Here is a 13,018-nt window from a genome sequence, read left to right as displayed (position 1 = left end):
GTGTCAGCCACCCCACCACTATCTTAGATAGAGATGCCCAGTTGTACCATTGAAGATTAGGGAGACCAAGTCCGCCCGCCCCAACTGGCATTGCCAGATGGAGTCTATTAATTCTCGGTTTCCTGTGTTGCCAGATAAATTTGCCAAACAGAGCCGACAAGTTGCCGAGATCTCTTTTGGTCAGTAAAAGAGGTAGCATCTGTAGGGGATAAAGTAATTTTGGTAGTATAATCATTTTCAGGAGTTGGGTTCTACCCGTCAGTGAGAGAGGTAGATTTCTCCAGCCTGTCATCTGATTTTGAATGTGAGTTATTGTTTTGCCTATATTTAGGTGGTACAATTTGTTCACATCGATATTGAGATGTATTCCCAGGTATGTGAAGGTGCCCTTAGTTACTTTAAAATCAATGCCCTGCAGTTGTGTTTTATTTGTATTACGTAGCCATGTTAATTCGGACTTGTCTATGTTGATTTTATAACCAGAAACATTACCGAATAGTTCTAAGATGCGTAATATTTCAGGTAGGTTAATATGTGGATTGGGGACATATAATAGGAGGTCATCAGCATATAAAGATAAGTGTACTGTCTGTCTGTGAATTTTTAGACCCTCACTGTGTTGGCGGATGTAGCTTGCCAGGGGTTCAATTGCCAGGTTGAAGAGTAGTGGGGACAGGGGGCATCCCTGTCTGGTTCCCCTTTCTAAGCGGAATGAGGGAGATATTTGACCATTAATGAGTATGGAAGCTGAGGGTGAAGTGTATAGTTGTTGGAGTGCTTGCAGGAAGTGCCCATGTATGCCAAACTGTTCCAGAGAGGTATAGAGGTGGTCCCATTCTATTCTATCGAACGCTTTTTCGGCGTCAATGGCGAGTAAACATGCATCTACAGTGGGTTTTTGGTGTTCTGTATAATATGAGTTGCAGTAGTGAGCTATGATAGCTAATGTTTTCCTAATGTTAATTACTGAGGATCGATTCTTAATGAAGCCAGTTTGGTCTGGGTGCACCAGATTTGGCAGTATGTTTGCCAACCTGCTTGCCAAGATTTTGGTATATAATTTGTAATCGCTGTTAAGCAGAGATATCGGTCTGTATGAGGAGGTTAATGTATGGTCTCTGTTTTGCTTTGGCAGAATACATATGTTAGCATCTGTAAACCTTGCATCTGGGGTAGATGTTCCTAACAGGTAGCTAGTGTAGGTGGAAGCTAGTACTGGGGCTATATCGGTGCTAAGGATCTTATAATATTCGATAGGAAGGGAGTCTGGTCCTGCAGCCTTTCCTATTTTTGAGGTGCCAATGGCCTTCAGCACTTCCTGTATATGTATGGGCGAGTTAAGATTATCTCTCTGTGTTTCAGTTAGTTGGGGTATGGTAACCTTACTCCAAAATGTGTGCTTGTCTTCTGCTTTTATGTTTTGACTGGTGTATAGTGATTTGTAGTATGTTGTGAATTCCTTCATTATATCTTTGGTGTCCGTCTTAAGGTGTGTCCCAGATTTGATTGCTGTTATGATGGATTTAGGTGTGTGTAATTTCACCAAGTTTGCCAGAAGTCTGCCAGCCTTATTCCCATGTCTATAAAACCTCCCCTGTCGATGTATATTAAACTTATGGTCTAGGATCTGCAAGTGTGAGTCTCTCTCTTTCTTGGCATCATAGTATTTCTGACGATTCAGTGTTGTAGGGTTAGTTAGGTATGTATTGTATGCCTCAGTCAAGTTACAAAGGAGTTGTGTGGTGACTTTCGCTTGTGACTTAGTGTGATTTGACGTGTAGGCTGTGATTCTTCCCCTAATAACCGCCTTAGAGGCATGCCAAAACAAGTCAGGGTTGGCTCTGTGTTGGTTGTTGTCAGAAGTGTATTCTAGCCAGAAGGCCTTCAGGTGTTGGCGGAAATCTGCATTAGTGTATAGATATGAAGGGAACCTCCAAGCTCTTTGGAAAGGAGGCAGTTTGCATGGCTGTAAAGTTAGTTTTATGGGAGCATGGTCTGAAATTGTGATTGGGAGGATAGAACTGTCTAGTATATTAGGAGCAAGTTGAGGAGATGTGAGGAAGTAGTCAATGCGTGAGAAAGTATGATGAGTCTTAGAGACACAGGTATAATCCGTGTAGTCTGGGTGTCTGGACCTCCAGAGGTCATGTAGTCCCAACCCTTCCCTGAAAGTCGATATTATTTGTATTTCTTTTTTATGTTTGGGGTGTGATCTTTGCTGTGTAAGAGGAAGTGTTGGGTCCGGGAATCTATCTAATGGAAGTGCTTGCGCCATGTTAAAATCCCCTCCCACTATCACTGGGGAATCTGAGTGTAGGGCAATGAGTGATTGAAGAGATGCCCAGAACATCTGATCAGAATGATTGGGGCCATATACATTACATAACTGATACTTATTTGCGTCAACATGAACAGTAGTGAATATGTATCTTCCTTTGTTATCTATTTTTGTATTGGAAAAAGTTACTGGCAAGTTTTTGCGTACTAGGATGGCCACTCCACATTTCCTGCCCTCCGAAGGGGAGTAAAAAATGCGCCCCACCCACCTTATTTTTAATTTTTCGTGTTCCTCAGCCGTGAGGTGCGTTTCTTGCAATAGAGCAATATCAGCATGTAATGAGTTAAGAAATTGGATGATTTTCCTCCTCTTGGCTGGGGAAGTTATGCCCCCCACATTCCAAGATACTATCTTAAGGTTTGTGGCCATGGAAGGGATTGATGGGATATTTGGGATGATGCATCTGTGTGGAGGTACAAGGGGCAAATAGTGCTAGAAATAGGGGCTGTAACCAAGGTGTGGATAGTATCCTGAGGGAAAAGGTGAGGGAGTGTAGTGGTAACTTTTTTGTGATCTGTTGTGTGATATGGAAGAGAAGAGGACTCACATACAGTATCGATGAGAAGTGATCAGTCAATGTATTCGTCATTGGTCGGAATCTCCATTTGCAGTTAGCCCATCCGCCGAGCTCAGCCTTTAAGTATTCCACTAGAGTAGAGGGAAAAATAAAGTTAAAGTATACAATGGTACGTGTTTTATAAACGAAGGATGATATCGGTACAGCATATTATGAGGGCTATCTAGAATACAATGGGAAATGGTTAGGTAACTTGGCTTGATGGCATCAGGGCCAAATATATGGTTAGTATGTAGATTACCCAAAAATGGAAAAAGGTATGCAAAAGAAATAAAATAAATCATTAAAAAAACAAGAACAAGAACAACAACAACAACAGTTTGTAATAACTTATGTTCTAAAGAGGTGGGGGCTCCAGGAGTGTATAGAGCAGCTCTCTTTAGGGACCACTCCTGTGTCCATTTCCAAGGTGTGACCCCACCAGCGAGTGGAGGATCTTCAGCTTGGGGGACCTCTTGTTTCATGTAAACCATCATTTTGAAAAAGAAAAAGAAAAACCAGGCAGCAAAATTGTATATGTTCAGGTTCCTGGATCCACTTGCTGTTTCTCCATTTCTAGAAAAACTTTCAGTTCTTTGGGAGATCGGAAGAATTTGGCACCCCTAGGGGTCTGTAGCCTGAGTTTGGCAGGATAGAGAAGTGCCACTTGTCTGCCCTCCTCATATAGTTTGGAGCAATAGGGGGCAAATTCCTTGCGTAGCTTAGTTACTTCTGCTGAGAAGTCCTGAAACAGTAGGAGCTTTTTCCCTTCAAAAATAACATCAGCCTCATGCAACCTATAAGCCCGCAGTAAAGCAAGTTTTTCTTGGTAGTTCAGACACTTAAATATAACCTGGCGGGGTCTGGTTGCGGAGGTAGTAGAGAGGCCGTTGTCTGGGCCGATACGGTGGGCTCTTTCCGCATCCAGAGGGAGACGATCCGGATCGACACCTAGTAGTTTTGGAAACGTGAGGGCTGTAAATTCCAGCAGATCTTTACTCTTGATGCTTTCTGGAACTCCAATTATGCGGAGGTTGTTTCGCCTACTACGGTTTTCAAGATCTTCAACCTTGTCTTGTAGTGCCTGGTTTTGCCGTAGTAGTTGTTTGATGGAGGTAGAGGTGCTGTTCTGTCTGTCCTCCACATCTGAAATCCTCTGTTCTGCCTGATTCATGCGTGTAGAAAATTGGCGCATCTCATTGGTTAAAGTGTCCATGCCTGTTTGAAGAGATTCCATTTTAGGCAAAAAAATTTTAATTCTTGTAGCAGATTTGTTGATTTGGTAATTGCTGGTTGAGAGGAGCCTGGGGAAGGGGGATTGTCAATCTGTGATTCTGTAACATGCCTCTGCCTCCTGTCGGTTTGCTTTGATTTTGAGGTCATCCTGCTTTCTAATGTGTTGGTGATAGGTTTGAAGTATTTATCAACCTTCATGTGAGGTGTATAAGGCACTGATATTGTGATAATAATACAGTTCAGAGAAAAATAGAGCTTGATGTGCTTGTGCCACTAGGTGTCACTGTTGCTTTAAAAATGGTGGATAGCAGGAGATACATGTGAGAGGATTTGCAAGGGCCTCTTTTTTTTTTTTTTTTCTCTTTTTTCACTCTCCCTATCACGTGGCTGCAATAAACTTTCTTTCAAGTCTCTGACTTAGATCATACATGTACTACAACACTCTTTTAAAATGAAGAAATTCTGGTTACCATGTGTTTGCTATTTGTTGTAACACTCAGGCATCCCCAGCATCAAGATATGAAATCGTGTAGGATTCAGTTCAGTTATTTTAGTTGGTGCCGGAACAAAGTTTGGTTACCATGTGCTTGCTAGTTGTTGTGGCACTTAGGCATCTGTAGCATTAAGATGTGAAATCGCTTAGGATTCAGTTAATTTGTGCAGGAATATGTATTAAAATGGGGTTGGTAAATAAAATACAGTCAGAGTTATTGTACGTCTTTCTTGCGTTGCTTAATCTTGGGGCCTGTCTGAATTTTTGACTCTCACACTGGTACCTCAAGTGCAGCACTGCTGCTGTGTCCGTCTCCCAGCTGGACTCCTTGCAGCAGGGCTTTCTGTTATCGCCTGTGTTCTGCCTGGTATGCGAGTCCTCTGGGTTTAGATGTAGACAGGTCTCCAGCAAGTGTGATTGTGTAGCCAGGATTCCAGGGATCTATTCCAGCATGGCGCCCTGCAGGTTGAGTGTGGCCCGGTCCCCTTGCTTGCTTTTCTGCCTTGTCTCTCTGCGGGTATTGTCTTTCCGTTGCTTGTGTGTCATCCGGCACTGGGGTTGTCTGTGTCCCAGTGTCTGCCGCTTCTCCGTTGTGCGAGCTGTGGCCTAAGGGTCTTTCCAATATGGCGCCCAGTAGTTGCGGTGTATCTGCGCGATGTTGCGCAACAGGTTCGTTCCGAGGGCAAGGGCGATGTAGGGCCCCTCACTAAAGGCAGCCAGTCCGGGCTTGTTATTGCCCAACAAGGCTAGTGTGTGGGAAAAACGGCAGACAGCAGAATCAATGGAGATAGGAGCTCTTAGAACACGGAGCTCTCACTCCTTGCTGCCTGCCGCTAGCTCCGCCCACCGGAAGTCGGAAATTATTTAATTTTACTGTATTTAGTCGTCCTTTCATTTAAACCTCAAGTGAAAAAGTCTGATACCCAGAAACATGCCATAAACCCACATAGACTGTACATGAGTCAATCACTGAAAATGAGCTCTGTGTGTTGGAATGAGGCTGAGGAGTAAGGCAAAACAAAATAAGTGAACGGCCATATTGTGGCCCCTTGACCTAAGGTTATGCATCCCTGGTTAAGAACTTGGTATTACATCCCTGTCACAAGTCTTCTGTGTTTGAGTAGAATGGCAATGATCAAACCAGTTCTAGGAGTCAATGTCAACAACAAACGGACATGCCTATCATTTAATAATATTATATTGTGATGCACAAGACATGGAAAGCAGGACCAGAAACCGGACATTAGTTTTGAGTTAAGACCAGAGAAGACTATGGGCCCGATGCTCAAAAACTCACAGGCATAGAGAGAAGTCATCAGCCAATTTTACTGAACATTATACTGTAAAGTAAGTGTCTCTCCTTAAAGTACCACTAAATACGGGTGGCGTGTCTGGGCAGCAGCCATGTTAAGTTACATTATCTGCAGCTCCCGTTGTAAAACAGTAATTCTGTTGATTACTGTTGGATTATATATTTATTTTATTATAAGTTCTAGTTCTAATCGCTATTTTGAATACTGATCAGATTGATACCTCACAAACTGTATTTATAATACCTCAGATTGGATCCAGACATCTGAGGCTTCAGGCACCCCTCTCCCCTGGTAACACAGGTTGAACAGTCACATGTCTTTCTATCTAAAGGCACAGCCATTTCATTTATCACCTATACTGTAAAGGGTGCCGAGACAACCCTTACATTACCACCATTAAAGGCAGCATAGAGTCCTTGAACAAATAGGAATCAGAGATTGTCATTATGCAAGAACACTTTTTGAAGCTGGAGAGGAGGCTTTGTGGCATTCTCTACATCATGATGGAGTATTCTGCTGATCAAGCTCAAGTTGAAGATTTGAGGATTGTAATACTACCTGTTAAGGGCTAGTAAAAACACTTTCTGGCTCCATGATAGTAGACCAAAATCTGATTTTAAAATGTGTGTTAAACCCGTTTTTAAATGATCTAGTAAAAGTTATATTTTAGCTTAGTTTATTAAAAAATTTTGCCGTCATTTTTCCCGTTCATGAGTGCTATATTTGTACCCTGCCGTCAGTTCTTTACTGATCTTCTACATAGATTGTAAATAGGTACAAGCACCAATCCCTAATAGATTGTTAATATTTGAATACACTAGTATACAATATACCCATTATTAGGGGAAAAGGGGAATGTTTACTATTTATTACCAATTCTGAGTAGTGCCATTGTTTCTTTCCTGTTGAGGATTGTAATACTACCTGTTTGGATAACCCTGTGTTTATAGACAACAGTGCATACATGGGAAGCTCTCCATCAGAAAGGTCCTGATACCATTAGAATCATCTCCTCGGATCCAGATAATATAGCTCGAGAGGGAGCCCACTTTGTGGTTCCAATGGGGAGCATGGTTCTTTAGATATTGTAGTCAAGCCTTCAGACATGTCACAAAATATTGATATCGAACAACATTGAGTCTCCGATGCAGACAGTACACAGTACTGGCAAGTCTTTGCTTTAACTACATCCTGCCTCTAGAGTGTTAAACACTGGCTGCTATCAGACTTACTGCAGTTCCAGGATGTCCTTTTTATTGAGCAACAGTGATTCCTTTACTCTTTGGGATCTCTTCTCAGACTGATCCAACTTGAGAGTTGGTATTGGGTAATGCACAGTCAGTACCTCCAAGCATGTTTAGGAAGCTACAAGTAACACCATATCCTGCTTTGGATTATATTATATGTACTGTGGTTGTCATCTTACTAAAGTCTACTCCAATTTCAAAAGTTTTGACAAGCTGGAGTCAAGGAACCCTAAGAGTGGGATACATATAGGATTTAAAAGTGCTATTTTATAACATTTTAGGAAACACTGGGTTATATATGAAGTTTTTTGTATAGTGTATTCAGATGATATAATTTGGCATCAGTAGCTTCTTTGGACTTGCTTTGTGGTCAGTTAACCTTTCTCAGATACTCACAGTGACAGCGCATATTTGAGAGCTGTAGTCTGTTACCCAGGTCCCATAGCTCTTCACTAATCGCTTACTGTATGTAAGGTAAAATGTGTTTCTATGTTTGATTTGCTGCCATTTTTAAGGCTTTAAATGTCAGCCATGCTAATCTCCACTTATGGTAAACTGTAATCAATGATTGCTATGAATAGTGAAAGTAAATGTCTACTCAATATCCCCTGTTGTGCTACTATATCATTTTTCTTATCGTATTAAAGGGTGGCTCAGTTGCCAGCGGCCAACACAATGGGGCTTACCTTGATTTTTGAGTTAGATGCGATATGTATATAGAGAGCTTCGTCAGAATTATGAATGCCCCAGGTAGGCATATCAGTCCTTAGCCTGGTACCTAGGGCTCTTTGTTCCATATGAATATTTTCCTTTCACACCTACTGATACGACTGCCCTACTTTTAGAGTAAGCTACCCAGCGAGAAGCTAGTATTTACCTGCGATCTGATTTTCCAGTGTCGCCGCTGTGTCCATTCTAGTTTGCTTCCTTTTATAGCTTATGTGAGATATATATATAAACAGTGAAACCCTTGGGTTTCATAGTTCTATTAATTATTGGTCTAAATAAGTAGATCTGAAACTGTTCAAAGGGACATAATACTCATATGCTAAATTACTTGAAACTGATGCAGTATAACTGTAAAAAGCTGACAGTAAAATATCACCTGAGCATCTCTATGTAAAAAAAGGAAGATATTTTACCTCACAATTTCCTCAGCTCAGCAGAGTAAGTTCTGTGTAAAAGGTTATACTCAACTGCTGCTTAGCTGCAGGTAAAAAAAAAAAAAGAATAAATGAACAGCAGCCAATCAGCATCAACAGTGCCGAGGTCATGAACTCTTTTACTGTGATCTCATGAGATTTGACTTAACTCTCATGAGATTTCATTGTAAACTTCCTTAAGCTGAATAGGGAAATAAGATGAGAGTGCATGTAAGCTCGCTCCTTCCGCTGTCCCGGGACAGACATACTGATTTGTTGCTTAGAAGTCCTTTACAAAGGGATGTGGCTACTGAGAAGCTTTTGAGGTAAAATATCTTTCTTTTTTACATATAGATGTTCAGGTGATATTTTCTAGTCAGCTTTTTACAGCTATACTGCATCACTTTCAAGTGTTTAAACATTTGGGTATTATGGCCCTTTAAGTTTTAAATAATTGTTCATTACACTACTAGCAAATGTGGCTGATACCATTTAATGTTTAGAACTTCTGTTCTTCAGCGACATACAATTATATTATGCTCTTTTGCAATGCTGTTGATAAACATTTTAAGTTGAATTTGAGCATTTATGTGTATTTAATATATTCTACCCTGGACCATAGATGTTTCCTTCAGTGAAATTTCAGTGTCCATAAATAAAGTTTTATTGGGACAAAGCCACCCTCTTACAACAGCAGAATTGAGTGGTTAAAACAGACGTATGTGTCGCTCAAATCACTTTGCACCGCTGCTTGGTGCTCTACAATATATGAAATTTAAAAAATAATCTCATAACATCAGAATTTCTTCAGAATAATAAAAAATTAAATGAGGATGCAATCAAGTGGCTTTTTTAAAAAAAATTTGTCAATAAAAACAGAATGAGGATATTTGTTTTCTCTCGTTATAAAAGCACCTACATACTATCCTTAATTTTGCCTCTTGGTCCACAAAGCCTAAAATATTTACTATCTGGACCTATAAAGAGAAAAGTTTGCTGACCCCTACTCTAATGCAATGCCCTGTTGTGTTAACTACTATTGTATACTATAGGAAGCTGTTGACAATTTAAAATAAATAAGAAGACACCAAATTTCTGCCTTCTAAGGAAAAATCAACATCAAGTGGTTCCGTGCAACGCAGCAGTGAATCAGTCAGCCTACTTACCAAATATCAAAGTTATATCCTTGAAGGCTAAAGTAAACATCCCCCCTATGGAGTAGTAAAACTTTTTTTTACTAGTCAAAGTATTAAATAAACACCAAAACACTTTAAAATATTAAAGTATTTTTGTTATTATTGACCATATACAAAACAATAAAAAAAATAACCAGTTCAGTAAGATTTTCAGCTTTTTATTTTTGTTTGATGATTTGTTTTTTGATCATCTGATGAACTCTGGAACTTCTTCAGGTCTGAGCAGAATAGCACCTGGAAGTAAAGTTAAAGGTACAAATTCACCATTTATGAATCCATTCATTGGTATACTGCATAGCAGCAAACATACTGAACAGGTGTAAGCACATAGTTTTTATATATAGGCTCAGGATTTTTAGCTTTTCACAAACTGAACAACTGACACCATTAAAAATCTCCTCTCTTTTTTAGCATCAATTCCATCAAGGTAAGGAGCTGTCAGGTTTGTGCCTGTATGTTGGTTGGAGAGCACAGTATGCAGACAATGGACTTGTGGAGTTCATCTCTGATGATCTTTCACCTCAGCTCTGAGCACCTAAACACCAAGCCGCACTACAGTTTCTTGCTTAGCGCTTTGCCCTTTAGTTCTGTATCTAATGCATCATTGGCTTGACTATGAACTGGGAAACAATGCCAAACTTCATCCCAGAGCTATCGCTATGCATACTGATTCATAGACATCCGTGTACAGCAGCTCACAGTCATACATCACATTAATATTAATATATCACATGTATATTTGAGCTCCTGAGCATTCCTGTAAGGCAGATTTATGCTGTCAGTCCTGTAGATCTCAGCATACTTTTTATACCTGCTCCAAAACAGATCTATTCAAAGCCAGGTGTGTCTGTATACCTGCTTATATCCATAACTGTGTCAATCTGATCTTCATTGTTCAGCCAATCAAATGCAGCATTCTGCGGTCACTTAAAGGACATATTCATTAAGGCAACAGACTTCAGAACCTGCTCTCCTCATTACCGTAGTCTTTCCTGTTTACCTTATCTAACGGTGATAAGAGCCTGCTATTTCCTAATGCCTCTATGGTAATCAGTCTGATGTTTATCTGCAGAGCCGAGGACAAGCTTTCTGAACTAATTTCAACTATAGTACTTAGTTCCATCAGCTGATGTGGCTACAGATTTGCTTGATTCACATGGTAGCACTGGTGTATGTTCCTGGCTCAAAATGAGATTTGCCAACTGCTACTGGATTCCAATAATCATGGTAAAAGTGTCACATTCTCACAAATCCTGAGAGCAATACATAATTACTAAATGTACAGTAAACAATGTGGCAAAACATATAAACAAAAGTTTAAAATAAACAAAACAATACATATTGTCAGCTATTGCAAACATCAATATGCCAAATAGTGTTAGCTCCTCTTCAAATGCTGTGGAACTCAATAACAATATAAAATATGAAGAAAACACAAGGGCACAACAATAGTGAATTAACTTCAAAAGACTTCAATGGATCATAAAGATGTAAATAAAATTCAGAAATATAAAGAACCTAATCTCAAGGTGGTAGATAACACATGCTGGAAAATTCTAATAAACCTCCCAGCTGACTTCTTCTTGGTCACCTTCCCACTCTGGTTTACAGAAGTGACCAAGGAGGCTTATTAGAAATGTTGGAGCTTTACACTTGTTGAGTTCCTTTACATCTTTATGATTCAGTAGGGTCTCCACTGCTACTGGGCCTATCTTTTTAGGGGGGGGGGCATTGCTGCTTTAGCAGAATCAGCTTTCAGAGCAGCTGAAAAAAAACAGGGGGGGGGGAAGTAAAAAGAAAGCTCTGCACAGAAAGCAAGAAGTTTACAGTGGTGAGTGATTTTCTTAGTGTTGTAGTGTTTGTTAGACTGTGCATTAACATGTGTGCGTGCATGTGTTTGTGTGTATATGTGTGCATGTATGTGTACGCATTTTCTTGTATGTATAATTATAATATATATATATATATATATATATATAAAAATAAATAAATAAATAATGAAATGAGGGGGGCCCTGCCACAACATTTTCAGCTGGGCCCAGTTCTAGATACGCCTCTGAAAGTGATCTTTTTGTAGCAGGATTAATTCTAGTGAAAGACACCACACTAAGATCTACTACTTCTGCATTCAGATCCTCATGAAGGATCCGAATATACATCTCTACTGATTAAATGTATTTTGTTGAAAGATCCTATCAAGCATTAGAAGTATTTCAGGTTATTGGAAACGCAGAGTAAATGAGAGGATGCTCTCAACTGGGGATTGTACAAAAAATGAGAGAATTTTATTTGTTTTATTTATTGCAGCAAATTATATTAAGACAACAACATTTTCAGTTTTGGCATATTTTATCAGTTAAAGTCGTCTTATATAATATATAATATAATAATTTCTACTCATTTCTGATGTTGCTTTTTTAACTTTTGGGTAAAGTACAACATTTGTACTGAAACATGAAACATTTTTTTTATTTCATGATTAGATAGAGAAACCAGTTTTAAACAACTTTCCCATTTTACTTGTATTATCTAATTTGCTAGATTCTCTTGGTATTCTTTGTTAAAGAAGCAGCAATTCACTACAGGGAGCTAGCTGAGCGCATTTGGTGATCCAATAACGAGACATATATGTCCAGCCACCAATTAGCAGCTACTGAGTCTACCTACGTATCATTTTTATCAAAGGATACCAAAAGAACAAAGCAAAATTATATAATATATATTAACTGGAAAACATAATTTATGCTTACCTGATAAATGTATTTCTCTTGCAGTGTATCCAGTCCACGGATCATCCATTACTTGTGGGATATTCTCCTTCCCAACAGGAAGTTGCAAGAGGATCACCCACAGCAGAGCTGCTATATAGCTCCCCTCCCCTCACTGCCATATCCAGTCATTCAACCGAAACAAGCCGAGAAAGGAGAAACCATAGGGTGCAGTGGTGACTGTAGTTTAATTAAAATTTAGACCTGCCTGAAAAGGACAGGGCGGGCCGTGGACTGGATACACTACAAAAGAAATAAATTTATCAGGTAAGCATAAATTATGTTTTCTCTTGTTAAGTGTATCCAGTCCACGGATCATCCATTACTTGTGGGATACCAATACCAAAGCTAAAGTACACGGATGATGGGAGGGACAAGGCAGGAACTTAAACGGAAGGAACCACTGCCTGTAGAACCTTTCTCCCAAAAACAGCCTCCGAAGAAGCAAAAGTATCAAATTTGTAAAATTTGGAAAAAGTATGAAGCGAAGACCAAGTTGCAGCCTTGCAAATCTGTTCAACAGAGGCCTCATTTTTAAAGGCCCAGGTGGAAGCCACAGCTCTAGTAGAATGAGCTGTAATCCTTTAAGGAGGTTGCGGTCCAGCAGTCTCATAGGCTAAACGGATTATACTCCGAAGCCAAAAAGAAAGAGAGGTTGCCGAGGCCTTCTGACCTCTCCTCTGTCCAGAGAAAACAACAAACAGGTTAGATGTTTGGCGAAATTCTTTA

At 39.8% G+C, this 13,018-nt stretch overlaps 1 protein-coding gene across 4 annotated transcripts in view; it reads right to left on the bottom strand.

The window, feature by feature from the left end:
* Positions 1-9,663: 9,663 nt before the first annotated feature.
* The window catches only part of OGG1 (8-oxoguanine DNA glycosylase), a 95,004-nt gene continuing 91,649 nt past the window's right edge, over positions 9,664-13,018 (bottom strand). For all 4 annotated transcript variants that reach the window (XM_053720975.1, XM_053720976.1, XM_053720977.1 and 1 more), the window contains one exon: positions 9,664-9,755. In XM_053720975.1, coding sequence (XP_053576950.1) covers positions 9,672-9,755 — 84 coding nt within the window. In that variant the 3' untranslated portion in view covers positions 9,664-9,671. The remainder of the gene's footprint in view (positions 9,756-13,018) is intronic.

This window comes from Bombina bombina, chromosome 7, assembly GCF_027579735.1.
Source record: "Bombina bombina isolate aBomBom1 chromosome 7, aBomBom1.pri, whole genome shotgun sequence".
NCBI classification, from domain to species: Eukaryota; Metazoa; Chordata; class Amphibia; order Anura; family Bombinatoridae; genus Bombina; species Bombina bombina.
This window is presented reverse-complemented; position numbering and strand designations above follow the sequence as displayed.